Source organism: Coturnix japonica, chromosome 20 (assembly GCF_054131305.1).
Source record: "Coturnix japonica strain WE chromosome 20, WE-NBRP24, whole genome shotgun sequence".
NCBI lineage: Eukaryota > Metazoa > Chordata > Aves > Galliformes > Phasianidae > Coturnix > Coturnix japonica.
In genome coordinates, this window is record NC_140682.1 from 12,233,898 (window position 1) to 12,260,970 (window position 27,073).

Sequence of the window (27,073 nt, forward strand, 5' to 3'; positions counted from 1 at the left end):
TCCGCCTCCGCACCGCCCACTTATCGGAATACCGGCATCTGATTGGTTCGCCTCCTCCGCTCCCGTTTTCTTATTGCTCCAGAGAGATGTCAATCAGTGCGGGAGGACACGCCTTCGCCGCTTGCCGCGAGCGGGCGGTGATTGGCTGAGGGGCTAACCACGTGACTTCAGTATCCCCGCCCCTTCCCCCTTCATGGTCCTCCCGGCCGGTAGGGGGCGCTGTGTGGGAACGGCTGAGCGGCGCTCTACATTCCTCAGGCGGAGCTCTATGGTCTCTCCCATAGAAGAGAGCTTGCGGCGTTATGAAGCGTAAATAAAACGACGGGCGGAACGCTCAACAGCTCGCAGTCACTCATGGCTATGAGAAAACTCTCTACGAAGCCTGTTAACCATTCGGTACCTCATAGGAAACTATGGAGGCGATTAAATCCTTTAGGGAGCGCCGCTGCACCTCCAGAAAGGCCCATAGGCCCCACCCCTGCGGCCGGCTCTATAGAGGGGCCTACAGAGATCTATATAGAGGGCCCTATAGATCTACATAGAGGGCCCTATAGGGACAGGCCGCAGGTTGAGGCCTACAGAACTACAGGCCTCATCATCCCGCGCGCCGGTCGCCATGGCAACGCCAGGCTGGGCGGCACGGCGCATGCGCGGAGAGGTGGGGTCAACTCGGCGCATGCGCGGCGGTGCAGAGAGGAGAGGCCGGGCGGAGCCGCGCATGCGCCCGGAGCCTCTGCGCACGGCGCGGCGGTTTGGTGCATGCGCAGTAGCTCCGCGCCGCCGCCCCGCCCCGCCCCCGGCCGCAGTCGGTGAGTGGCCGCCGTCGGGAACGGACGTTCCGCCTTGAGGCTCCGCCGCCGCCATGGCCGATCCCGCCGCTCAGTCTCCGTTCGTTTCTTCTTCATCGGCCCCTTCCGAAGCATCAGGAGCGGCCTGTACGCGGCACGGAGCGTCGGCCTGCGCCGGTAAGAGACAACGGGAGAAGGAAGGAAGGAGAGAACGGGCCCGGCTGGGCGAGGCCGCTTTGTGGGGCCTGTTTGTGGGCTTGGTTTGATGTGGAAATCGGGGCTGAAAATGGGGGTTTTTGGGGCGAAAATCGGGGATTTCGGGGCTTGGATGAGGAAAACGAGGCCTCCAGAGGCGGAAATGGGGGTTCGAGGAGTCGGATGGGGGATTTTGGGGTCAAAAGATGCGATTTTGGGGGTGTAGATGAGGAGAATGGCGGCCTGGAGGCCCAAAGAAAAGGGTTAAATGGGCCTAAATGGGCTTTGGAAGGAGTAAATATGGGGCTAAATGGGCTTAAATATGGAACTAAGGGGTTTGGGGGAAGAGAACGAGGCCTTTGGGGGCTCTAATGTGGGAACAAGGGGCGTAGGTGGGAGATTTAGGGCAAAAAATGGGGATTTTGGGGTGCAGGTGGGGAGGGTGAGGCCTGTGGGGCTGAAATAAGGGGTGTAGGTGATACAGGTGGGGATATGGGGCTGAAATGGGCAACTTAAGGGGCTTTGGGGGGGGATTTTGAGGTCCTGGTGGTGCTTTTAGGGCCGGGATGGGGAGATTTAGGGGGGTATGGGGGGGTTTTGGGGTGATGAGGTGGGAGATGAAGGTTGGGATGGGAATAGGAGGGTTCTGATATAGGGGGGAACGGCCCCTTTATTTTGTGGGCTTGGGGTTGGGAATGGAGCTTCTAATGATGGAGATGGGAGCTGTTAAAGCTGAATGTGAGACCTTAAAGGGGCTCGTATTTGGGATGGAAAGCATTCAAAGCACAAGGATTTGGGGGACACAAAGGGATCCTCTTCCCCCCCCTTCTCAAAGCCCCCTCCCCTCTCAACACCCCCCTTCTCAAACCCATCTTCTCCAAGCCCCCCCCTTCTCAAATCCCCTCTCCTTTCTCCAAACCCCCCCCATCTCAAAGCCTCCCCCCTTCCCAGCCCCTCCCCCCTTCTCCAAGACCCCCCCTCTCAAAGCCCCCCCTTCTCATACCTCCCCATTCTCAAAGCCCCCTCCCTCCTCAAGCCCCCCCTTCTCAAACCTCCCCCCCTTCTCAAAGCCCCCTCCCCTCCCCTCTCAACCCCACCCCATTCTCAAAGCCCCCCCCCTTCACCAAGCCCCCCCCCTTCACCAAGCCCCCCCCTTCTCAAAGCCCTCCCCCCTTCCCTACCTCCCCCCCCCCGCTTCTCAGACCCCCCCCCCCCCCCTTCTCAAAGCCCCCACCCCATGGGGGTGCTGGGATGTCACCAATAGGGACAGCAGATGACAAAGGCACCCGCCATTGTCTGCCCAGCCTGTCGGATCTGCACTGCAGATGCTGCTGGGTGTGTAGGGAAGGGAGGGGGGAGGAGGAGAAGGGGGGGGGGGAGGGTGAATGATACACACAGGGATATGGGGGGGGTTGCTGAGGGGTCTTGTACCAGGGACCCCCCCCCCAGGTCCTATAGGGCTCCCTGGTATCAGTTGAAGGGAAAACATGCTCATTTTCAGCCCATTTCTGATAGTAGAAGAGATGCTTTGATCACACTGTGCCACTCAGGAACCCCCACAAACACTATTGTATGGGGGGCTGTTTAATATGTGGGGGGGGTTTGCCATCACATGGCAAGGGGGGGGGGTGGTCGTCATTCATTCAGGGCTGGATCCAGCAGCACCTCGTGGGTGCTGCCCATAGGAGCGGCACTGAATCCCATCACGGGGGGGACCCTCACCTTCAGGCCCTATAGGAGCAGCACCCAAAGGGGGGGTTAAACCAAAAGGCAGCACGTCGAAGGAGGAAGTCCTGCATGGAACAGCAGTTTTGAGGTGAAAAAGGGCTGTTTTGAGACACAGCAAAAAGGGGAAGCTGGAGGAAATGAGGTGTTGGCCAACAGGGGTTGAACCCCACAACCCATAAAGGGTCCAAAGAAGTTGGTGCTGGACCCCACAACCCAAAAGGGGGACAAAGAAGTTGGTGCTGAACCCCATAACCCATAATGGGTCCAAAGAAATTGTTGTTGAACCCCATAACCCAAAAGGGGCACAAAGAAGTTGGTGCAGTGCCCCTCAACCCAAAGGGGTCCAAAGAAGTTGGTGCTGGACCCCACAACCCTAAATGGGGACAAAGAAGTTGGTGCTGGACCCCACAACCCTAAATGGGGACAAAGAAGTTGGTGCTGGACCCCACAACCCTAAATGGGGACAAAGAAGTTGGTGCTGGACCCCACAACCCTAAATGGGGACAAAGAAGTTGGTGTTGAGCCCCTCAACCCAAAGGGGGACAGAGAAGTGGGGCTGTAACCCTGGATGGGCTCCGAGCCCTAATGAGGCTGCAGGGAGGAGGAGGAAGAGTTTGGGGCTGGTGCTGTGGGACTGAAGGCAGAAATGGGAGCTGAGGAAGAGGAGAATGGAGGCTGACCCCACCCCAAAATGGTGATGGAGGAGGAGGAAGAAGATGGGAACCAGAGCCATGAATGGATCTGAAGGAGGAAGAGGGACCAGACCTTAAAATGGGCCCAGAGGAAGAGGAGGAGGAAGATGGGAACCAGACCTTAAAATGGCTCTGAAGGAGGAAGAGGAGGAGGAGGAAGAAGATGGGAACCAGACCCACGAATGGCTCTGAAGGAGGAAGAGGGACCAGACCCTAAAATGGCCCCAGAGGAGGAGGAGGAGGAGGAGGAAGGCAACGGTGTACATGGATATGGGGGATGAGATGCAATGAAGAGGAGGAGGAGGAAGGCACATAGGGCTGCGTTGTGCAATGGGGATCGTCGCCGTGGAGGAAGATGGGGAGCAGCCATTAAAACGAGGAGGAAGAAGAGAACTGGAATGGGGCTGATATGGGAACTGGAGCTCAAAGAGGAGGAGGAGGAGGAGGAGGAAGGCACACACAGAGCTGTGCCCCGAGACAGGGCCCTAAAACCAGCAAGTGAGGGGTGAGGGCGGTGGGGTGGGCGCAGTCCTCCATCCTTGAAGCCTTTTTTCCCCTTGAACGAAGGGGATTTCACCCCAAAAATCACCCCAAAGAAAGGCTGGGATTCACCCTCGCTCTGCTCCAGCTGCACCAGCAACACCATGATGGTGATCCTAGCCAATATGATGGTGATCCCAGCCCTTACGATGGTGATCCCAGCCCTTATGATGGTGATCCCAGCCCTTATGATGGTGATCCCAGCCCTTATGATGGTGATCCCAGCCAATATGATGGTGAACCCAGCCCTTATGATGGTGAACCCAGCCATTATAGTGGCAGCCGACCCACAGTGCTGCCCCCCAAGGGCTGGGGGGTGATGAGATGTGGGGCAGGACGGGGCTCTCACCCTGTGTATTCTCTTGCAGATCCCTTTGTTTCTCCTTCCTCCCAGCCTGTCTCTCTCTTTGCGGCTTCACCAGGCAAGTCTCTCCTTTTCTGCTTCCTCTGCAGAAGGAAAAATGTGGGGTTGACTTTTTTAGGGCGAAAAAACTAAAGGATGAGGCCTGAATTTGGGGGTACCCTCCCTCAAAGGGTTGGAGAGCCCGACCTGCTACTCCCACTAACCTGAATGGGACCATCCCACTAACCTGAATGGGACCATCCCACTAACCTGAATGGGACCATCCCACTAACCTGAATGGGACCATCCCACTAACCTGAATGGGACCATCCCACTAACCTGAATGGGATATGTAATCTATCCCTATTAGTTCAGCCTCTGATTCAACGTTTACAAAAACCCCACATTTTTTTTGCCTGCTCTTTGCTCTTTTTTAACCAAATCTGCCTTGTTTCGGAGCTGCTTTGCTGCTGCTGCTGCTGCTGCTGCTCTGCTTTGCACGCTCATCCCCGCTGAGGACATAAAGGACAAGCAGGACCCCCCCCCAAAGCAACATGAAGACCCCAAAATCCCATTCCCTCACCCCAAAAGCATCCGGTTGGCGCCGTTTACCCACTTAAAGGGGACATAAGGACAGCAGGACCCCCCCCAAGCTGACGTGAAGACCCCAAAATCCCACTCCCTCAGCCCAAAATGCCGTTTACCCGCTTAAATGGGACATAAAGGGGGCAGGTTTGGGTTCTGGATGGTCACATTTGGGTTCTGGATGGTCACATTCGGGTCACACTTTATCTCAATAGACACGAACCGCGTTCCGGACCCAATCCAAGCATTTTCAAGCCCAAAAAGAAGATGGAGATGAAAGCACTGATGATGCTGCACTGTCTGCTCGCATGGCTGCTAATGGGATGGGGGGGCGGGGGGGGGGTCCTAAAGCATCCCCCAAAGGGAATGGGGGGGTCCTAAAGGATCCCCCTATGGGAATGGGGGGGTCCTAAAATACCCCCCAAAGGGAATGGGGGGGGTCCTAAAGGATCCCCCTATGGGAATGGGGGGGTCCTAAAACACCCCATAAGGGAATGGAGGGGGTCCTAAGCCATCCCCCAAAGGGAACGGGGGGGTTCTAAACCATCCCCAAGGGGAATGTGTCGGGGGTCGGGGGGGGGGGGGCTGCATGCTGCTTGCCCTAACAGCAGCTGAGTTCTTCCCCGCCCCCCCCTCCCCCCCCATAGCAAGTGAGGCCACATCGGGGGGCAACCAAGGGACCCCCCCCCCCAACCTTCAGCCTTCGAGCTCCGGAGCCTTCGTGCCGCTCTCCTCCTCTTCCTCCTCCTCCTCATCGCAAGGGGAAGCCCATAAAGAGAAGGAATCCCCGGAGTCTCCTTTCGAGCTGGTGTTGGATCGAGCTGCTTTCGATCGGGAATTCCCGGCCGCTCTTCTCATCGGGGAACGGGCGGCGTTAAGTCAGATCCCGGAGGATCAAATCTGCGATTTCACATCTAAACCTCGCGGCGCCGTTACCGGGATCGCTAAGAACCCGGCTGCGTTATCCCGGCAAAGCTCCGGGACGGCGGCGGCGTTGGAAGAGGTGTCGAAATGCGTCCGGGAGATGCACAGCTTCACCAGCGAGATGCTGAGCTGGGACTGGGTGGAACGAGGGGACGGGCCCCCGCCGGGCGATGAGAGCTCCGGGGATTCGGATGATACCGTCATCGAGGACGGAGGGGAGAGCGGAGATGGAGCGGGGTCGGTGGATGGGATGGGGATGGAAGGCGGAGCCGAGCGATCCACAGCGGGTGGAGGAGAAGGGGACGCCGGTCAAGGCGGAGCGGAACGGAGCGGACAGGAATCGGAGCCGAACCGGCGCCGTGGTTCGGTTGGGCCGGTGGGAAACGCCGCTGGAGGGCGGCGGGATGAGGAAGCGATGGAGGCGGTGCCGTTGGGTTCGGGGGCTCCGAAGGAAGGGCGGCCTCCGTTGGACCGCCGTGATGCGGATGAGGGCGGTTCCACTGGGCCGAAGGGAAGGCAGCCGGCTCCGAAGGATTTGGGGTCTATTCAATATGAAAGGGACGACCCTAAAAGCGGCTCCCCCCCAAAAACGACCCCCCCGGACATGGAGCAGGTGACGCTGCGGGCGCTGAGGGAAGCAATGGAGACCCCCCCCAACCCCCCAGGACCCCCCACCCCACCCGGGACCCCCCGCTTGCTCACACCCCTTGCAGGTAACGCCTTCCCCCCCCCCCCCAAAAAATAGCCTTAAACTCGAAGGTTTTAGGTCAAATCCACACCACACGACAGGGAAAGAAGCCCCCCCCCCCCCCCCACAGTGTGCACTGCTCACAGCCTCCTATTTTGGTGCTAAAACACACAGGTTTGGGGCAAAAGAAGCAGGGATGGCAACTCCCCCCAGCACAGATTCCATGGGGGTTGGGAGGGACCTCAGAGGTCAATGTGGGCCGGGACCCCCCCCCAGCACAGCGGGCTGCTCCCAGCCCCATCCAGGCTGGGTTGGAGGTGAAACCCCCCCCCCCAATGATGGTGATGGGGGGCAGCTCCTCAATAAGGGGTTTTGTTAACGAGCAGCTGCGTTAATGAGCGGGCAGCATAGGATGGAGGGTGGGTTGGGGTGGAGGATGGATGGGTTGGGACGGAGGATGGGTTTGGGTAGAGAATGGGTTGGAATGGAGGATGGATGGGTTGGGATGGAGGGTGGATCGGTTGGAATGGAGGATGGAAGGGTTGGGATGGAGGATGGGTTGGAATGGAGGGTGGATTGGGATGGAGGATGGATGGGTTGGGATGGAGGATGGGTTGGAATGGAGGATGGATGGGTTGGGATGGAGGATGGATGGCTTGGAATGGAGGATGGATGGGTTGGGATGGAGGATGGATGGGTTGGGATGGAGGATGGATGGCTTGGAATGGAGGATGGATGGCTTGGAATGGAGGATGAATGGGTTGGGATGGAAAATGGATGGGTTGGGATGGAGGGTGGATTGGGATGGAGGATGGCTTGGGATAGAGGATGGATGGGTTGGGATGGAGGGTGGATGGGTTGGAATGGAGGATGGGTTGGAGTGGAGGATGGATGGGTTGGAGGGTGGGTTGGGATGGAGAGTGGGTTGGGATGGAAAATGGATGGGTTGGGACGGGGGATGGGTTTGGATAGAGAATGGGTTGGAATGGAGGGTGGGTTGGGATGGAGGGTGACTTGGGATGGAGGATGGATGGGTTGGAGGGTGGGTTGGGATAGAGGATGGGTTGGGGTGGAGGGTGGGTTGGAATGGAAGGTGGATGGGTGGGGATGGAGAGTGGATGGCTTGGGATGGATGATGGCTTGGGATAGAGGGTGGATAGCTTGGGATGGAGGATGGATGGGTTGGGATGGAGGATGGATGGGTTGGGATGGAGGATGGATGGAGGTTTGGGGTCAGGTGGATGTAGGGTTGGGAGGTGTGGGGTTGGGAAGTGTGGGGTTGGAGGAGGTTTGGGGTCAGGTGGATGTAGGGTTGGGAGGTGTGGGGTTGGAGGAGGTTTGGGGTCGGGTGGATGTAGGGTTGGGAGGTGTGGGGTTGGAGGAGGCTTGGGGTTGGGATGTTTGGGGTCAGATTCCCATCTGGGTGATTCCCTTCACAGCTTTATGGGCCCCATTAAGAAACAGGGGCCCGAGGGTGGGAAGCCCTCATTGCTGAGCATGGCAGGGGACAGGGTGGTGGCACAGGGGGGCCGCCAGCCACCCCCCCCATAGCCCCCTACCCACAGAGCCCATTGCCCACCCCACGCCGTGTCCCCATCGCAGTGCACGACCTGATCTTCTGGCGGGATGTGCGGAGGAGCGGGGCGGTGTTTGGCTCCAGCCTGTTGCTGCTGCTGTCCTTGGCCGCGTTCAGCGTGGTCAGCGTGGTGGCCTACCTGGTGCTGGCGCTGCTCTCCGTCACCATCAGCTTCCGAGTCTACAAGTCGGTCATCCAGGCTGTGCAGAAGTCTGAGGAGGGGCATCCCTTCAGGTGAGACCACCAGGGGGCACCCGGGGAGCGGGGGGGGCAGCTGGGGTTGTGGTGGCACCCATAGGGATGGTGGCATCTCTAGGGTTGTGGAGGGTTGTGGTGGGACCTCTAGGGCTGTGGTGGCACCTTTAGGGTTGTGGTGGCACCAATAGGGATGGTGGCATCTCTAGGGCTGTGGTGGCACCCATGGGGATGATGGTGGTGGCATCTTTGGGGTTGGTGGTACCTCTAGGGCTGTGGTGGCACCTTTAGGGTTGTGGTGGTACCCATGGGGATGGTGGCACCTTTAGGGTTGTGGTACCCATAGGCACAATGGAGGTGGCACCCATGGGGATGATGATGGTGGCAGCCCTAGGGTTGGGGTGGCACCCATGGGGACAAAGGTAGTGGCATCTCTGGGATGGTGGCACCCATGGGGATGATGGTGGTGGCAGCTCTGGGGTTGTGGTGGCACCCATAGGGATGGTGGCACCTCTGGGGCTGTGGTGGGACCTATAGGGACAATGGTGGTGGGACCTCTAAGGCTGTGTTGGCACCCATAGGGATGATGGTGGTGGCATCTTTGGGGTTGGTGGTACCTCTGGGGCTGTGGTGGCACCGTTAGGGTTGTGGTGGAACCCATGGGGATGGTGGCACCTTTAGGGCTGTGGTGGCACCCATAGGGACAACGGAGGTGGTACCCATGGGGGTGATGGTAGTGGCACCTCTAGGGTTGTGGTGGCACTTCTAGGTATGGTGACACCCATGGGGATGATGGTGGTGGCAGCTCTGGGGGTGGTGGCACCCATAGGGACGATGGAGGTGGCACCCATGGGGATGAAGGTGGTGGCAGCCCTAGGGTTGGGGTGGTACCCATAGGGATGATGGTGGTGGCATCTTTGGGGTTGGTGGTACCTCTGGGGCTGTGGTGGCACCTTTAGGGTTGTGGTACCCATAGGCACAATGGAGGTGGCACCCATGGGGATGATGATGGTGGCAGCCCTAGGGTTGGGGTGGCACCCATGGGGACAAAGGTAGTGGCATCTCTGGGATGGTGGCACCCATGGGGATGATGGTGGTGGCACCTCTGGGGTTGTGGTGGCACCCATAGGGATGGTGGCACCTCTAGGGCTGTGGTGGGACCTATAGGGACAATGGTGGTGGGACCTCTAAGGCTGTGGTGGCACCCATGGGGATGATGGTGGTGGCATCTTTGGGGTTGGTGGTACCTTTGGGGCTGTGGTGGCACCTCTGGGGTTGTGGTGGTACCCATAGGGATGGTGGCACCTTTAGGGCTGTGGTGGCACCCATAGGGACAACGGAGGTGGTACCCATGGGGGTGATGGTAGTGGCACCTCTAGGGTTGTGGTGGCACTTCTAGGTATGGTGACACCCATGGGGATGATGGTGGTGGCAGCTCTGGGGGTGGTGGCACCCATAGGGATGATGGAGATGGCACCCATGGGGATGAAGGTGGTGGCAGCCCTAGGGTTGGGGTGGTACCCATAGGGATGATGGTGGTGGCATCTTTGGGGTTGGTGGTACCTCTAGGGCTGTGGTGGCACCTTTAGGGTTGTGGTGGGACCCATGGGGACAGTGGAGGTGGCACCCATGGGGATGATGATGGTGGCAGCCCTAGGGTTGGGGTGGCACCCATGGGGACAAAGGTGGTGGCATCTCTGGGATGGTGGCACCCATGGGGACGATGGTGGTGGCACCTCTGGGGTTGTGGTGGCACCCATAGGGATGGTGGCATCTCTAGGGCTGTGCTGTCACCCATAGGGACAGTGGAGGTGGCACTGACCCCCTTGTCCCCACGTACCCCCCCCGACCAGGTCCTACCTGGAGCTGGACATCGCTCTGTCCCCCGAGTCCTTCCAGAGCCATGTCACTGCCGCCATGGCCCACGTCAACCACGTGCTGCGCCTCCTGCTGCGCCTCTTCCTGGTGGAGGACCTGGTGGACTCCCTGAAGGTGGGAGACCCCCCCCCTTGAGGACCCCTCCCTAAAATGCCCCTTAAAATGCCTGACAATGTCCCCAATGTGTCCCCAGCTGGCCGTGGCCATGTGGCTGATGACCTACGTGGGAGCTGTCTTCAATGGCATCACCCTCCTCATCCTTGGTAAGACCCCCCCCCAAATTAACACGCTGTACTTCATTAGGGGCCATACCCCCCCCAAGCTGTACTTCATTAGGGGGCCATACCTCCCCCCCCCCAAGCTGTACTTCATTAGGGGGCCATACACCCCCCAAGCTGTACTTCATTATGGGGCCATACACCCCCCCCAAGCTGTACTTCATTAGGGGGCCATACCCCCCCCCCCCCAAGCTGTACTTCATTATGAGGCCATACCCCCCCCAAGCTGTACTTCATTATGGGGCCATACACCCCCCCAAGCTGTACTTCATTAGGGGGCCATACACCCCCCCAAGCTGTCCTTCATTAGGGGGCCATACACCCCCCAAGCTGTACTTCATTAGGGGGCCATACACCCACCCCCCATTAACTGGGTGCTGACCCTATTTCTCACCCCACAGCTGAGCTGCTGGCCTTCACCCTCCCACCCGTCTATGAGAAGAATAAGGTGAGAGACCCCAAAAGAAGGAGAAAGCCCAAATTTAGGGGCTGAGACCCCACAATGGGGGGGAGAGGAGACCCCAAAGCTTTTAAAGCGACACCTCCAATTGGGGGGGGGGTCAGTGAGGACCCCCCTGATGGCCCCATTTTGCCTCCCCCCCCCTCCAGGTGCAGATTGACCACTACGTGGGCATTGCCCGTGAGCAGACCAAGGCCCTCATTGCCAAGTGAGTGTGTGACCCCCCCCCCCATGTCCCCTCTGTGTCCCCGCAGCCCCCCCCCCCCCAGCTCACCTCTGTCCCCCCCCCCCTTCAGGGTCCAAGCAAAGCTCCCGGGCCTGGCTAAGAAGAAGCCGGAATGAACTAAGTTTGAGATGGGGAAGGGGGGGGGGAGATAAAACCTCGGGGTGCCCCCACCCCTCCTTGTGCTCCCATCCCCCCCCCCCCCAGCCATCCTATGGCAGCCTCCGTCTCCTCAGCCTTGGGGGGGAGGAAGGGGGGAAGGTCCAAATCCCCCCCCCTTGGGGGCACCCCCCATCCCCACTCATCCTTCCAACCCCCCCCTCATTTCCCCCCCCCCCCCCAGTCCTTTTTTTAATGTTAATGAAGTGAAATGTCTGTAACTGCTGTAAACCCGGGGGGGGGGACACAAAATGGCTCCGTGTCTACCACCCCCCCTTCTCCCCCACCTCCTCTGTCGACCCCCCCCCATATGCTGTGCCCTGGGGGTGCCCCCATCCCATAACCCCCCCCCCTCCCAAACAATGGCGTCCCCCCACCACCCCCCAGTGGCCTGAGCTTCTCTCAGCGGGGGGGGGGGTCAATAAATCACCATGATGGATGGATGGGAACCTCAAGGCTGTTTGTTGGGCTTTACACCCCCCCCCAATCCCTATTCCCCCCCCACCCCACAGACACTGTTCCGCCTCAGGTTGGGTTTATTGAAGGGACTTTGCTTACAAAATGGGGCTTAGGAATGGAAAATTGGGGGGGGGGCATAAATAAAGAGTGGGGGGGGGGGGTAGGGGGGAAATATGGGGGGGGGGGGGGGTGACAGCAGGGAGAGGACCCAGGGGGGACACAATGGGGACCAGGGGCAACGTGAGGGAGACTTGGGGGGCTGGGGACACAATGGGGACACTTTGGGGACCCTTTGGGGGCTGGTGTCACGTTGGGGACCTTATGGGGTTTGGTGACACTTGGGGGGACCCTTTGGGGTTGGTGACACACTGAGGGACCCTTTGGGGTTTGGTGTCACTTTGGGGACCCTTTGGGGACCTTTGGGGTTATGGTGACACATTGGGGACCTTTGGGGTTGGTGACACACTGGGGACCCTTTTGGGGTTGGGGACCCTTTTGGGGTTGGGGACCCTTTGGGAAGTGCTGCCGCTCTGTTTGTGACCAGCAGGGGGCGCTATGGGGGCAGGACAGTGGCCGCCCCCTCCCGTGCTGGTCCATTTGTCCCCCCCCTCCCCTCTCTGGGGCTCGGGGGGGTCCTTTGGGGGGGGGTTGTGGTGGTCCCTACGTCCCCCGCTGTGTCCCCGCAGCCTCCGCTGCTTCAGCTTCAGCCTCGGCCTCCTCCTCCTCCGTGGGGCTGGGGGCTGCGATGGGGACACACAGCTCCCCGTCCCGTCCTCGGGCGACCCCCCCCACCCCATTCCCCTCCAGCACCGCGGGGTCCCCACGTCCCCATCGCCCCCAGCAGCTCCAGCACCCCGCACTGTCCCCACAACAGCCCTCAATGTCCCCATCCCGACCCCATCCTCATGCTGTCCCCGTCCCCTCGCCGTCCCCCTGTTATCCCCCCATTATCCCCGGCCCCACGCCGTCCCCATCCCCTCACCGACCCCCCGTTATCCCCCATCCCCTCGTCGTCCCCATCCCCCCCCGTTATCCCCACGCCATCCCCACCCCCTTGCCGACCCCCGTTATCCCCGTCCCCACACCGTCCCCATCCCCTCGCTGCCCCCCCCCGTTATCCCCCATCCCAATGCCGTCCCCGCCCCCCCGTTATCCCCCCGTTATCCGCCATCCCCTCTCCGACCCCCCGTTACCCCCTATTACCCCCCATCCCCTCACCATCCCTACGGCCGCCCCTCATCCCATCTCACCGCTGGGCGGCTCCTCCTCGCCGTTCCCGGTCCGGTTCCCGGTTCGATTCCCGGTCCGGTTCCTGGTTCGGTTCCCGGTTGGATTCCCAGTCCCATTCCCGGTTCCGTTCCCGGTCAGGTTCCCGGTTGGGTTCCCGGTCCCGTTCCCGGTTCGATTCCCGGTCCGGTTCCCGGTCATGTTCCCGGTCCGGTTCCCGTTCCCATTCCCGGTCCGGTTCCCGTTCCCGTTCCGGTTCCCGTTCCGATCCCCGCATTCCCTGCTCATCTCCCCGCGCTGTTGGGTCCCGATGCTGCTGGACGCGGGGTGCGCGGCCATGGCGTGTCTCCGGATGTCTCCGAGGTGCAGCGACGGCAGCGCCCGGCCGCAGCGCAGGCAGCGCAACCGGCTGCCCCCCGCCTCCAGGTCCAGCAGCAGCTCGGCCCGCAGCCAGCCCCGGAGCGAGTCACCCCCAACACCGATAAGGGCCGCTTTGTGGTGGGGGGGGGGGAGAGAGCCTGCGGGGGGACAGAGCGGGGTGTTGGGTAACGAGGGGGGACGAGGGGGGGGGGGGGGTTGGGATAACGAGGGGGGCCATGGGGATTGGGGGGGGTTGGGATAACGAGGGGGGACGAGGAGGGGGGGGGGTTGGGATAACGAGGGGGGCCATGGGGATTGGGGGGTGTTGGGATAATGAGGGGGGCCATGGGGATTCGGGGGTGTTGGGTTAACGAGGGGGACCATGGGGATTGGGGGGGGTTGGGATAATGAGGGGGGCCATGGGGATTGGGGGGGGAGGGTGTTGGGGTTGTGTTGAGGTCGTTTGGTCACCAGGATGGGGGTTGCTGGGGGACTGGGGGCGTTGGGACGCCGGGATGAGTTGGGGGGGGGGGGGGGGGGTGTTGGGGCATTGGGATGGGGGAGGAGATGGGGGCATTGGGACGTCGGGATGGGGGGGGCTGGGGGGAAGATAAGGATGGGGGGAAGATAGGGGCTTGGGGGGGGAATGGTGGGGCGGATGGGGGTGGGCTGGGAGCGTTGGGTCACCGGGATGGGTGGAGGGGGGTGGGGAGATAGGGGATGCGGGGGGGGAGGCAGGGCTGGGGGCCTGGGGGCGTTGGGACGTCGGGATGGGTGGGGGGGGAATATAGGGGGTGGGGGTGTTGAGATAGGGGGTGGGTGGGGGTAGACAGGGGATGTGGGGGGGGGGGGGCGGGTGAGGGGAGACAGGGGATGGGGGGGGGGGGCTGGTGGGGGGTGGGGGCGTTGGGACGCCGGGATGGGGGGGGAGGGCTGGGGGCACCGGGATAGCTGGGGGAGGGAGGGCTGGGGGCACCGGGATAGCTGGGGGGGGGGAATGGGGCTGGGGGCACCGGGATAGCTGGGGGGGGAGAATGAGGCTGGGGGCACCGGGATGTCGCCATGGGGGGGGTGGGGTTGGGGGCGCTGGGACGCCGGGATGGGTTGGGGGGGGAGATAGGGGCTGGGGGGGCTGGGGGCGTTGGGATAGGGGAGGGTTGGGGGGGTTGGGTCGTCGGGATGTGGGGGGGGATGGGGGAGGGAGGGGGGATGGGGGGGTTGGGACACCGGGCTGGGGGGGTTGGGGGGGTTTGGGGGGTTTGGGACGCTGGGATGGGGGGGGGGGTGTCTGGGGGCGTTGGGACGTCGGGATTTGGGGGGGGGAGAGATAGGGGGTGTGGGGGGGAGATGGGGAGGGGGGGAGAGATAGGGATGGGGGGGGCAGAGCGGAGAAAGCGGGGCCAGGTGGGGGGGGCTAAAGGAGCTGGGGGCGTGGCCCTGGGAAGGGGCGTGGCCTAAAGGCGCTGTGGGCGTGGCCTTGGGAAGGGGGCGTGGTCAGTCACCCTCGGGGCGGGGCCTAAAGGCGCTGTGGGCGTGGCCTTTGGAAAGGGGCGTGACCAATCAACATTGGAGGCGGGGCCTTGGGAAAGGGGTGTGGTCGAGCACCATCGGGGGCGGGGCCTAATGATTTGTGGGCGTGGCGTTGCGGAGGGGGCGTGGCTTGTCTTAAAGGGGCACAGGCCAATTTGAAGGGGGCAGGGCTCAGCCCGCAATGGGGGCTCAGCGGGTCTCATGGGGAGGGTCCCACGTTAAAGGAGCGATGGGCGAGCGTGGCAGGTCTCGCATTACAGCTAAGGGGGCCGGGGGACAACTTAAAGAGCCAACGGCCCGGTATAGGGGGCCACGCGAAGGGGGCTCGTACCTGGCCCACGACCACCAGCACTGAGGATCGCATCGGGGTCGGCGTGGGGCCCCAGGTTGGCGTCCCAGGAGCGGAGGATGAGCTGCTTCTCGCGGGGTCCCCACGCTCCGGAATAGGGATGTTTCTGTCTGATGTGCCGCTTGATGGTGCTGAGCTTTAAGGTGGCCAGGGCGCTCCCGCAGACCATGCACAGCATCCCGTGCCGAGCCGCGTTGAACTCCATTAAATACTCGGCTCGCCAACGTTCGTGGTAATAACGGCGATGGTCCCGACCCGGGATCCGGCTCCGACCCGGCCGTGAAGCCCGAGCTTCACAATGGTCCGTGCTCCGCCGGCCGCCCCGCTGCACCCCCGGGCCCGGTAGGGAGGCTGCAATGGGGGCGGGGGGTCAGGGGATGGATGGGGAGGAGCGGAGGGGGCTCGGGGATGGGGAGGTGTTGGGGGTCCCGTATTGAGGGGGATCCGCGGCTTCAGGTGATGGAATCCGTATAACTGGGGGGGTAAGAGCCCTAAGGAGGGACCCAAACGTGAGGGTGTTTGGGGTCTTAAGGCTCCCAAATATGGGGGTTTTATGGGGGCTTCAGGATTGGGGAGGGTCTAAGGGGGGCTGATGGATGGGAGAGTATGGAGAGACGATGGAGGGATTTGGGGGGATCTGGGCAGCCGGGGGGTCACGTATGGGGGTCTTTGGGGGAGGGATTAAAGCTCTTAAAGGGGCCGGGGATGCTGAAAACCTCTGGGGCATCGTAGAAGGGCAAAGGGGCTTTTATAGGGTCAGGGAGAGTTAAAGGGGCATCGGACTCAAAGAGGAGGGGCTGTGCGAAAGGGGGCGGGGCCCTTAAAGGGGCGTCAAAGGGCGGTGACAGGGAGGGCGCGCCTTAAAGGGGCAGGGGGCACCTTAAAGGGACAGCGACGCCTTTAAAAGTCACGGGGACATCCCAAATCGCGTGAGGGCACCGTCATGGGATGAAGGAGCGTCTGGACGGGCCGGGGGGATCCCGGTGCAGGACAAGGGCTGCCAAAGCAATGGGGGGCTGCCCCCAAACCACGGGGGGCGTCTTAAAGGGCCAGCGCCGCTCCCATTGTGCGGCCGGGAGGAGCCCCGCTCCCGTTCCTTGGGGGGGGTCCTTAAAGGGGCCGCGTTCCCCGCGTCTCCCCCCGTGGTGTCGGCGCTCACCTGCGGGCTCCGGGTGCGGGAGCGGCCGCGGGGGCTCCATGGCGGCGGGCAGGGGCCGGCCGGGGTGGGGACGCGGTCGTGGGGCCCCTGGGGCTCCTCGAAGGGCTCCTGGGTAAATTTAAAGGGGCCGTGCGCCTTTCCGCTCAACCCCCCTGCTGCCATTTCTCTCCCCTTTACCACCGGCGGATGGGGGGGTGTAAGGGGGGGGGAGGATGAGTTGAGGTCGGGTCTCAGCTCCCCCCCCTCCCATTCCTTTAAGAATAAAAAGCTTTATAATGTGTGTAGGGAGGGGAAGGGGTCGACCCCCCCCCCACTGAAGCCCCCGCCCCAACCCCCCCAGCATCGGGGAACCCAACCCCCCCCCCAGTGCTCTGAGAAAGCCCCGCCCCCCTTTGGACCAAAGGGGCGTGGCTTGTGGTTAGGCCACGCCCACCAGTCCGATAGCCCCGCCTCTCCTTATCAGCGTGGGGAATGGGAAGGGTTCGGCTCCTCTCGGCTCCTCTCGGCTCACGGAAAAGGCCGATGTCCTGCGAGAGCTGTTCGGGTATTTCCGGCTTCGCTCGGAAAACAACTCGGCGTGACGGAAATTACCGAAGTCCTCTTCGGCTCTTTCCGTCGGCACGGAGGAAGAGATCCTCCGGAAACACCCGAACTCACGAGCGGAGGCGCTGCCGAGTCCATCCGGAAAGAGCCGAAGCGTCTCGGGGAGGGGGGGGGGGAGGCGTGTCGGGTGTTTCCGGCGCGGCGGCGGAAATGGCCGAGGGCCGGCGGCGGCCGCCATGTTGGGAACCGCTGGGCTCTGAGGAAGCGCGGGCGTGAGGCGGCCCCGTTCCCCTTCTCCCCCTCTTCCTCCTCACCCGTCCCCTCCCCGGTCCCCCCCCCCCCCCAATGCCGCCGGCCTGGCCCCCCCCGCCCCTTGAACGAGGCTCCCGAAGCATAAGGCAGAGCTTCCTGCTATCGCGATAGTCGGCGACCGTGGGGGGGTGGGGGGGAGCGCCATGTCGAGCAGCGGCCGCAGCCCTTTGCCCACCGTCAGCGAGAGGGACGCGGAACAGGTGGGAAATGGGGGGGGTAAAGGGGGGGGGGGGGGGTCTGAGCCCCTTTTGAGGGGGGAATGGGGGCGTCTGGGGGGGGGGATGGGGGGTCGTGAGGGGCTGGGGGCTCTTGTGGGTCTTTATCGGGGGGTGAGGGGGGTTAGGGGCTTCTTTGGGGGGGATAAAGGGGCTGGGAAGGGTCTGAGCCACTCTAGAGGGGGGAATAGGGGCGTCTGGGGGGGGGATGGGGTCGTGAGGGGGAAGGAGAGGCTGGGGGCTTATGTGTGGCTTTATGGGGGGGATAAAGAGCCTGCGAAGGGTCTGAGCCCCTTTTGAGGGGGCAATGGGGGCGTCTGGGGGGGGGATGGGGGTCGTGAGGGGAAAGGAGAGGCTGGGGACTTATGTGGGGCTTTATCGGGGGATAAGGGGGGGGCTAGGGGGGGTTAGGGGCTTCTTTGGGGGGTATAAAGTGGCTGGGAAGGGTCTGAGCCACTCTAGAGGGGGGAATGGGGGCGTCTTGGGGGGGGGAATGGGGGTCGTGAGGGGCTGGGGGCTCTTGTGGGGCTTTATGGGGGGATATGGGGAGCTGGGGGTGCTTAGGGGCTTCTTTGGGGGGTATAAAGGGGCTGGGAAGGGTCTGAGCCACTCTAGAGGGGGGAATGGGGGCGTCTGGGGGTCGTGAGGGGCTGGGGGCTCTTGTGGGGCTTTATGGGGGGGATAAAGGGCCTGGGAAGGGTCTCAGCCCCTTTTGAGGGGGGATTGGGGGAGGAAATGGGGGGCTATGGGGGAGATGGGGGTCGTGAGGGACTGGGTGCTCTTGTGGGGCTTTATCGGGGAATAAGGGGGGGCTGTGGGGGGCTAGGGGCTTCTTTGGGGGTATAAAGGGGCAGGGAAGGGTCTGAGCCCCTTTGGAGGGGGGAACGGGAGCGTCTGGGGGGGGGGATTGGGTCTTGAGGGGGAAGGAGAGGCTGGGGGCTTATGTGGGGCTTTATGGGGGGGATAAGGGGGGGCTGGGGGGATAAAGGGCCTGGGAAGGGTCTGAGCCCCTTTTGAGGGAGCAGTGGGGGGGGTCTGGGGGTCGTGAGGGGCTGGGGGCTCTTGTGGGGCTTTATGGGGGGATAAGCGGAGGCTGTGGGGGGTTAGGGGCTTCTTTGGGGGGTATAAAGGGGCTGGGAAGGGTCTGAGCCCCTTTTGAGGGGGTAATGGGGGCGTCAGGGGGGGGGGAATGGGGGTCGTGAGGGGCTGGGGGCATTTGTGGGGCTTTATGGGGGAGATAAGGGGGGGCTGTGGGGGGGTTAGAGTGAGGGTAGGAGGGTGTGAGTTGGGGTTATGGGGGATAGAGGGGGTCGGGGGGCGTCCTGAGGCCTTCTGGGGGGGGTTATGGGGGAGATGGTGGTCGTGAGGGGCTGGGGACTCTTATGGGGGGGATAAAGGGGGGCTTGGAGGGGTTAGAAGGGGGGTGAGAGGTTGTGAGTTGGGGTTATGGGGGATAGAGGGGGGTCCTGAGGCTTTTTGGAGGGGTTATAGGGGATAGAGGGGGCCGGGGGGGGGGTCCTGAGGCCTTTTGGGGGGGGTTATGGGGGATAGAGGGGGTCGTGAGGGGCTGGGGGCTCTTGTGGGGCTTTATGGGGGGGGATAAGGGGGGGCTGAGAGGGTTAAAGGGGGGGGTGGGATGGTGGGAGTTGGGGTTATGGGGGATGGAGGGGGCTGGGGGGGGTCAATGTGAGGGATAAAGGGGGGTCCTGAGGCCTTTGGGGGGGTTATGGGGGATAGAGGGGGTCTGGGGAGTCCTGAGGCCTTTTGGGGGGGGGGTCTGGGGTCAATGTGAGGGAAATGGGCTGGGTCTGGGGGGGTCTGGTGGCGTGTGGGGTATTGAGAGACACTGACTGGGATTGAGGGGCTGCTGGGGGGGGGTTGGCTCCTGTTATGGGGGAGGAAGGAAAAAGGGGGGGGGTCGAGAGGGAAATAGGGGTCCCAGGGGGTCCTGAGCCCCTGCTGAGGGCTGGGGGGGGTCGTAGGGCTGAATGGTGTGTAATATTGGGGGGGGGGGGGGTTCCCATTGTATCTTAGGGAGGAATTGGGGCCTCCCCCCCCGGCCCCATAGCAGGGGGCTGTCAGTGGGGTCAGACCCCCCCCCTTCAATACAGGGCTGAGGAGTGGGGGAAATATGGGGGGGGGGCTCTGCCTCCTCCCACCCCCATTTAAATGCCGTGTGTGGGGGTGGGGGCTGGGAGCTGCCTCCCCCTCCATGGGCTGCGTGTGTGTGGGGGCGGCACCGGCAGCTGAAATGATGGGGGGGGGGATGGAAATGGGGGCTGAGACCCCTCAGGGTGGACCCCAGCTTTATATTATGGGGGGGGGGATGGAAATGGGGGCTGAGACCCCTCAGGGTGGACCCCAGCTTTATATGATGGGGGGGGGGGATGGAAATGGGGGCTGAGACCCCTCAGGATGGACCCCAGCTTTATATTATGGTGGGGGGGGATGGAAATGGGGGCTGAGACCCCTCAGGGTGGACCCCCAGCTTTATATTATGGGGGTGGGATGGAAATGGGGGCTGAGACCCCTCAGGGTGGACCCCAGCTTTATATTATGGTGGGGGGGGGATGGAAATGGGGGCTGAGACCCCTCAGGATGGACCACCAGCTTTATATTATGGGGGGGGGCTCAGCTGGGTTCTGAGTGCAGGGAGCCCATTTTGGGGGGGGGGTTAATGCATGGGGGGGGCTGAAGTCGGGGTGTATTGGGAGCCCCCCCCCCCCCCCGATTAGAGAGGGGGGTCTTGGCTCAGTGCTGCTCTGTATGGGGGGTTGGGGGGGGTCTTTGCCTCATTGCTGCCCTGTATAAGGGATGTGGGGGGGGGGGTCTTTCCTCATTGCTGCCCTGTATAAGGGATGTGGGGGGGGGTCCTTGCCTGTATGAGGGATGTGGGGGGGGGTCCTTGCCTGTATAAGGGATGTGGGGGGGGGGTCTTTGCCTGTATAAGGGATGTGGGGGGGGGTCTTTCCCTCAGTGCTGCTCTATATGGGGTTTGGGGGGGGGTCTTTGCCTGTATTAGGGATGTGGGGGGGGGTCCTTGCCTGTATAAGGGATGTGGGGGGGGGGTCCTTGCCTGTATAAGGGATATGGGGGGGGGTCTTTGCCTGTATTAGGGATGGGGGGGGGGTTGGGGGGGTCTTGCCTCAGTGCTGCTCTGTATGGGGTTTGGGGGGGGGTCTTTGCCTGTATAAGGGATGTGGGGGGGGGGTCCTTGCCTGTATTAGGGATGTGGGGGGGGTCTTTGCCTGTATAAGGGATGTGGGGGGGGGTCTTTGCCTCAGTGCTGCTCTATATGGGGTTTGGGGGGGGTCCTTGCCTGTATAAGGGATGTGGGGGGGGTCCTTGCCTGTATTAGGGATGTGGGGGGGGTCTTTGCCTGTATTAAGGATGTGGGGGGGGGTCCTTGCCTGTATTAGGGATGTGGGGGGGGTCTTTGCCTGTATTAGGGATGTGGGGGGGGTCCTTGCCTGTATAAGGGATGTGGGGGGGGGGTCTTTCCCTCAGTGCTGCCCTGTATTAGGGATGCTGTTATGTGGGGGGGGGGGGCAGCCCCCATTTGTTTGGGTGACACCTGTGGGTCGGGGGGGGGGCCTGTGTGCACCCCCACCTTGAATCTATGGGGCAGCCCCATGGGATGAGCCCCCCCTGGTGCCCCACAGCCCCCTCCTGGGGTCACTGTGAAGCAGCGGGGGGGGGTCTCTGTTACCCCCCCCCCCATATTAAATGCACCATATTGGGCTCGTTGTGCTCTATGTGGGTTATATAATGGAGGGGAGGGGAGTTATTCCTGCTGTCAATGGGGGCGGGGGGGGGGCTGTGTTTCCAGCCTCCCTTAAACCCCCCCCCCCCATTTATAGCCCCCCCCCATTAGCCCCCATTGATTCTGGGTTGGAATAGGGCTGCATTGGGTTGTACCCCATAACCCGGGGGGGTTTATATCCCCCCCCCCCAATTCGTTCCCAGTCACGTGGGTTTCCTTTTTAAAGCAGAAAATCCATCCATCTTTTGGGTGGAAATACCTAAATTTGGCTGACATTTCAGCTCCAGCATCACAGCGACGGCTGCCTCCGGGCTCATGGGGGGGGGGGTCGGAACATGAGGATCCTATAGGGGATTATAGGGTCAATGGGGGGGGGGTGCTGTGTGGGGTGGTCCCATAAGGAGCCCTATAGGGGATTATAGGGTCTGTGGGGGGTGATGTGTGGGGTGGTCCCATAAGGAGCCCTATAGGGGATTATAGGGTCAATGGGGGGGTGATGTGTGGGGTGGTCCCATAAGGAGCCCTATAGGGGATTATAGGGTCAATGGGGGGGGGGGTGCTGTGTGGGGTGGTCCCATAAGGAGCCCTATAGGGGATTATAGGGTCTGTGGGGGGTGATGTGTGGGGTGGTCCCATAAGGAGCCCTATAGGGGATTATAGGGTCAATGGGGGGGTGATGTGTGGGGTGGTCCCATAAGGAGCCCTATAGGGGATTATAGGGTCAATGGGGGGGGGGTGCTGTGTGGGGTGGTCCCATAAGGAGCCCTATAGGGGATTATAGGGTCAGTGGGGGGGGGTGATGTGTGGGGTGGTCCCGTAAGGAGCCCTATAGGGGATTATAGGGTCTATGGGGGGGGTGCTGTGTGGGGTGGTCCCATAAGGAGCCCTATAGGGGATTATAGGGTCAGTGGGGGGGTGATGTATGGGGTGGTCCCATAAGGAGCCCTATAGGGGATTATAGGGTCTATGGGGGTTGATGTGTGGGGTGGTCCATAAGGAGCCCTATAGGGGATTATAGGGTCAATGGGGGGGTGCTGTGTGGGGTGGTCCCATAAGGAGCCCTATAGGGGATTATAGGGTCAGTGGGGGGGTGATGTGTGGGGTGGTCCCATAAGGAGCCCTATAGGGGATTATAGGGTCTATGGGGGGGTGATGTGTGGGGTGGTCCCATAAGGAGCCCTATAGGGGATTATAGGGTCAGTGGGGGGGGGTGATGTGTGGGGTGGTCCCTTAAGGAGCCCTATAGGGGATTATAGGGTCAGTGGGGGGCTGATGTGTGGGGTGGTCCCCTAAGGAGCCCTATAGGGGATTATAGGGTCAATGGGGGGGTGCTGTGTGGGGTGGTCCCATAAGGAGCCCTATAGGGGATTATAGGGTCAATGGGGGGGTGATGTGTGGGGTGGTCCCATAAGGAGCCCAATAGGGGATTATAGGGTCAGTGGGGGGGGGTGATGTGTGGGGTGGTCCCATAAGGAGCCCTATAGGGGATTATAGGGTCAGTGGGGGGGTGATGTGTGGGGTGGTCCCATAAGGAGCCCTATAGGGGATTATAGGGTCAGTGGGGGGGTGATGTGTGGGGTGGTCCCATAAGGAGCCCTATAGGGGCTTATAGGGTCGCCATCCCATCCAGGGATGCCATATGGGATGGTCCCATAGGGAGCCCTATTGGGGCTTACAGGGTCACCATCCTATAGGGGGGGGTGATGTGTGGGGTGGTCCCCTAAGGAGCCCTATAGGGGATTATAGGGTCAATGGGGGGGGTGATGTGTGGGGTGGTCCCATAAGGAGCCCTATAGGGGATTATAGGGTCAGTGGAGGGGTGATGTATGGGGTGGTCCCATAAGGAGCCCTATAGGGGATTATATGGTCAATGGGGGGTGATGTGTGGGGTGGTCCCCTAAGGAGCCCTATAGGGGATTATAGGGTCAATGGGGGGGGTGATGTGTGGGGTGGTCCCATAAGGAGCCCTATAGGGGATTATAGGGTCGGTGGGGGGGGGGGTGATGTGTGGGGTGGTCCCATAAGGAGCCCTATAGGGGATTATAGGGTCAATGGGGGGGGTGATGTGTGGGGTGGTCCCATAAGGAGCCCTATAGGAGATTATAGGGTCAGTGGGGGGGGGTGATGTGTGGGGTGGTCACATAAGGAGCCCTATAGGGGATTATAGGGTCAGTGGGGGGGGGTGATGTGTGGGGTGGTCCCATAAGGAGCCCTATAGGGGATTATAGGGTCAATGGGGGGGGGTGATGTGTGGGGTGGTCCCATAAGGAGCCCTATAGGGGATTATAGGGTCAGTGGGGGGGGGGGTGATGTGTGGGGTGGTCCATAAGGAGCCCTATAGGGGATTATAGGGTCTATGGGGGGGGTGATGTGTGGGGTGGTCCCATAAGGAGCCCTATAGGGGCTTATAGGGTCAGCATCCCATATGGGGGGTGTGCTGGCTGGGATCAGACCGTAAGGAGCCCTATGGGGGCTTATAGGGTCCATTGGGGGGGGGTGCTGTGCTGGATGGTCCCATAAGGAGCCCTATAGGGGCTTATAGGGTCACCATCCTATATGGGGGGGTGCTGTGTGGGGTGGTCCCATAAGCCCCTATAGGGTCTTTTGGGATGGTGACCCTATATGGGGGGGGTGCTGTGTGGGATGGTCCCATAAGGAGCCCTATAGGTGCTTATAGGGTCCCCATCCCATACAGGAGCTCCCCCCATAGGTTCCCATTGGGGTCTATGGGTCCGTCCCGCCCCACATCCTGTATCTTTATGGGGTTCCCCAACCCGGACGTGTGACCCCATGACGTCACCCAGCACCCGATGACATCACCCAGCACCCGATGACGTCACCCCGCTGCCTTTTTGCTGCCAAACCCGCCCATTTTGGGTCCCCGTGCCCCCATTTCCCCCTATATCTCCCCATTCCCCCTCCCAGCCCCCCCCCACCCCATAAATCTTATAGGATTCCAGCTGTTGTCTCTCTATAGGAACGACCTTTAGCCCCCCCCTTGTAGCACTGTACAACCGGTTGGGCCGGTCTGGGACTTATAGGAACTTCCGCCGGCGCCGCCCTGCGCCCCATAGGGCCGTGTGGGGCTCAGTGGGGCTGTATAGGGCCGTGTGGGGCCCTATAGGGCCGTGTGGGGCAGTGCCAGGTGAGCAGCAGCACGGTGTCCGTCTCTATGGGGTGTTGGTTATGGGGTGGGCGGCTTTGTTACCCTATGGGTGGCTTATGGGGTCTGTGGGTCCTTCTATGGGGTCTGTGGGTGCTTCTATGGCTTATGGGGTCTGTGGGTAATTCTATGGGGTCTGTGGGTCTTCCTATGGGGTCTGTGGGTCCTTCTGTGGCTTATGGGGTCTGTGGGTCTTTCTATGGTTGGCTTATGGGGTCTGTGGGTCCTTCTATGGGGTCTGTGGGTCCTTCTATGGCTCTATGGGGCCTGTGGGTCCTTCTATGGGGTCTGTGGGTCCTTCTATGGCTCTATGGGGCCTGTGGGTCCTTCTATGGGGTCTGTGGGTTCTTCTATGGCTCTATGGGGTCTGTGGGTCTTTCTATGGCTTAGGGTGTCTGTGTGCTTCTATGGCTTATGGGGTCTGTGGTTTTTCTATGGTTGGCTTATAGGGTCTGTGGGTCTTTCTATGGCTTATGGGGTCTGTGGGTCCTTCTGTGGCTTATGGGGTCTGTGGGTTTTTCTATGGTTGGCTTATAGGGTCTGTGGGTCTTTCTATGGCTTATGGGGTCTGTGGGTCATTCTATGGGGTCTGTGGGTCCTTCTATGGCTCTATGGGGTCTGTGGGTCCTTCTATGGCTTATGGGGTCTGTGGGTCTTTCTATGGGGTCTGTGGGTCCTTCTATGGCTTATGGGGTTTGTGGGTCATTCTATGGTTGGCTTATGGGGTCTGTGGGTCTTTCTATGGGGTCTGTGGGTCCTTCTATGGCTCTGTGGGGCCTGTGGGTCTTTCTATGGTTGGCTTATGGGGTCTGTGGGTCCTTCTATGGGGTTTGTGGGTCTTTTTATGGCTTATGGTGTCTGTGGGTCCTTCTGTGGCTTATGGGGTCTGTAGGTGCTTCTATGGCTTATGGGGTCTGTAAGTCTTTCTATGGCTGCTTTATGGGGTCTGTGGGTCCTTCTATGGGGCCTGTGGGTCTTTCTATGGTTGGCTTATGGGGTCTGTGGGTCCTTCTGTGGCTTATGGGGCCTGTGGGTCTTTCTATGGTTGGCTTATGGGGTCTGTGGGTCCTTCTGTGGCTTATGGGGCCTGTGGGTCTTTCTATGGCTGCCTTATGGTGTCTGTGGGTCTTTCTATGGGGTCTGTGGGTCCTTCTATGGCTTATGGTGTCTGCGGGTCTTCCTATGGGGTCTGTGGGTCTTTCTATGGCTTATGGGGTCTGTGGGTTTTTCTATGGTTGGCTTATGGGGTCTGTGGGTTATTCTATGGGGTCTGTGGGTCCTTCTGTGGCTTATGGGGTCTGTAGGTCTTTCTATGGCTTATGGGGTCTGTGTGTGCTTCTATGGCTTATGGGGTCTGTAAGTCTTTCTATGGCTGCTTTATGGGGTCTGTGGGTCCTTCTATGGGGCCTGTGGGTCTTTCTATGGTTGGCTTATGGGGCCTGTGGGTCCTTCTGTGGCTTATGGGGCCTGTGGGTCTTTCTATGGCTGCCTTATGGTGTCTGTGGGTCTTTCTATGGGGTCTGTGGGTCCTTCTATGGCTTATGGTGTCTGCGGGTCTTCCTATGGGGTCTGTGGGTCTTTCTATGGCTTATGGGGTCTGAGGGTTTTTCTATGGTTGGCTTATGGGGTCTGTGGGTCATTCTATGGGGTCTGTAGGTCTTTCTATGGCTGCTTTATGGGGTCTGTGGGTCCTTCTATGGGGTTTGTGGGTCTTTTTGTGGCTTATGGGGTCTGTGGGTCCATCTATGGCTTATGGGGTCTGAGGCTCCTTGTATGGGGTCTGTGGGTCCGTCTACGGCTTATGGGGTCTGTGGGTCTTTCTATGGCTCTATGGGGTCTGTGGGTCCTTCTATGGGGTCTGTGGGTCTTTCTATGGCTCTATGGGGTCTGTGGGTCCTTCTGTGCTTATGGAATCTGTGGGTCTTTCTATGGCAGCCTTATGGGGTCATTCTGTTATCTGGGGGGTTTTGGGGTGGGCGTTATGGTGTTTTCTCTGGTGGGTTCGGGGTGGATTTGGGGCCATTTAAGGTGGGTGTCCTTCACCTTTTCTAGTGTCTTCCTACCCCTTAATGGGGTCTGATGGGCACCGGGGTGGATTTGGGGCTTAATGGGGCCGTTTTGGGGTCACACAGTGTTGGGTTTATGGCATCTCCCTGCCCTATGGGTCCCATCTCCATCCCTAGGCCGGCCCTATGGGGCTGGGGACGCCCCATGGCGCCTCCCTATTGGGGTAGCTGCAGGGGAGGCAGCAAAGCCGTGCCTGGAGGGGAGGGATTCAGTGGGGCAGGGGGTGGGATTCAATGGGGCAGGGGGTGGGATTCAGTGGGCAGGGAGTGGATTCAATGGGGCTCAGGGTTCAGTGGGGCAGGAGGTGGGATTCAATGGGGCTCAGGGTTCAGTGGGGCAGGGGTGGCATTCAGTGGGGCAGGGGGTGGGATTCAATGGGGCAGGGGATGGGATTCAATGGGGCAGGGGCTGGGATTCAATGGGGCAGGGGTGGCATTCAGTGGGGCAGGGGTGGCATTCAGTGGGGCAGGGGGTGGGATTCAATGGGGCTCAGGGCTCAATGGGGCAGGGGTGGGGTTCAGTGGGGCACGGGGTGGGATTCAATGGGGCAGGGTGGCATTCAGTGGGGCAGGGGATGGGATTCAGTGGGGCTCAGGGTTCAGTGGGGTATGGGGTGGCATTCAGTGGGACGGGGTGGCATTCAGTGGGGCAGGGGGTGGGATTCAATGGGGCAG

The 27,073-nt window shown here is 61.1% G+C and overlaps 3 protein-coding genes across 5 annotated transcripts; 2 read left to right on the forward strand and 1 right to left on the reverse strand.

Moving 5' to 3' along the window:
• The first annotated feature begins 802 nt into the window (after positions 1-802).
• Positions 803-11,701, forward strand: LOC107322891 (reticulon-3-like). 3 transcript variants are annotated; one of them, XM_085520642.1, is made up of 7 exons: positions 803-965; positions 8,086-8,293; positions 10,108-10,246; positions 10,326-10,395; positions 10,812-10,858; positions 11,020-11,078; positions 11,167-11,701. In XM_085520642.1, exons 1-7 carry the CDS (start codon positions 863-865, stop codon positions 11,210-11,212), a joined length of 672 nt encoding a protein of 223 aa, XP_085376768.1. In that variant the 5' UTR covers positions 803-862; the 3' UTR covers positions 11,213-11,701. The 3 variants fall into 3 exon arrangements, with proteins under 3 accessions (XP_085376768.1, XP_085376767.1, XP_085376766.1); XM_085520641.1 differs by lacking the exons at positions 8,086-8,293; positions 10,108-10,246; positions 10,326-10,395; ... (1 more) ...; positions 11,020-11,078; positions 11,167-11,701 and adding exons at positions 4,312-4,365; positions 5,087-7,361; XM_085520640.1 differs by lacking the exons at positions 8,086-8,293; positions 10,108-10,246; positions 10,326-10,395; ... (1 more) ...; positions 11,020-11,078; positions 11,167-11,701 and adding an exon at positions 4,312-7,361.
• Positions 11,702-11,770: 69 nt separating this feature from the next.
• On the reverse strand, positions 11,771-16,624 carry LOC107322890 (uncharacterized). Its single transcript, XM_085520714.1, has 5 exons — positions 16,337-16,624; positions 15,123-15,528; positions 14,856-14,962; positions 12,962-13,897; positions 11,771-12,451 (listed from the first exon to the last, which is right to left on the reverse strand). Exons 1-5 carry the CDS (start codon positions 16,374-16,376, stop codon positions 12,372-12,374), a joined length of 1,569 nt encoding a protein of 522 aa, XP_085376840.1. The 5' UTR covers positions 16,377-16,624; the 3' UTR covers positions 11,771-12,371.
• Positions 16,625-16,777: 153 nt separating this feature from the next.
• LOC146757678 (uncharacterized) lies at positions 16,778-26,628 on the forward strand. Its single transcript, XM_085520649.1, has 2 exons — positions 16,778-17,391; positions 23,865-26,628. Exon 1 carries the CDS (start codon positions 16,808-16,810, stop codon positions 17,153-17,155), a length of 348 nt encoding a protein of 115 aa, XP_085376775.1. The 5' UTR covers positions 16,778-16,807; the 3' UTR covers positions 17,156-17,391; positions 23,865-26,628.
• The last annotated feature ends 445 nt before the right edge of the window (positions 26,629-27,073 follow it).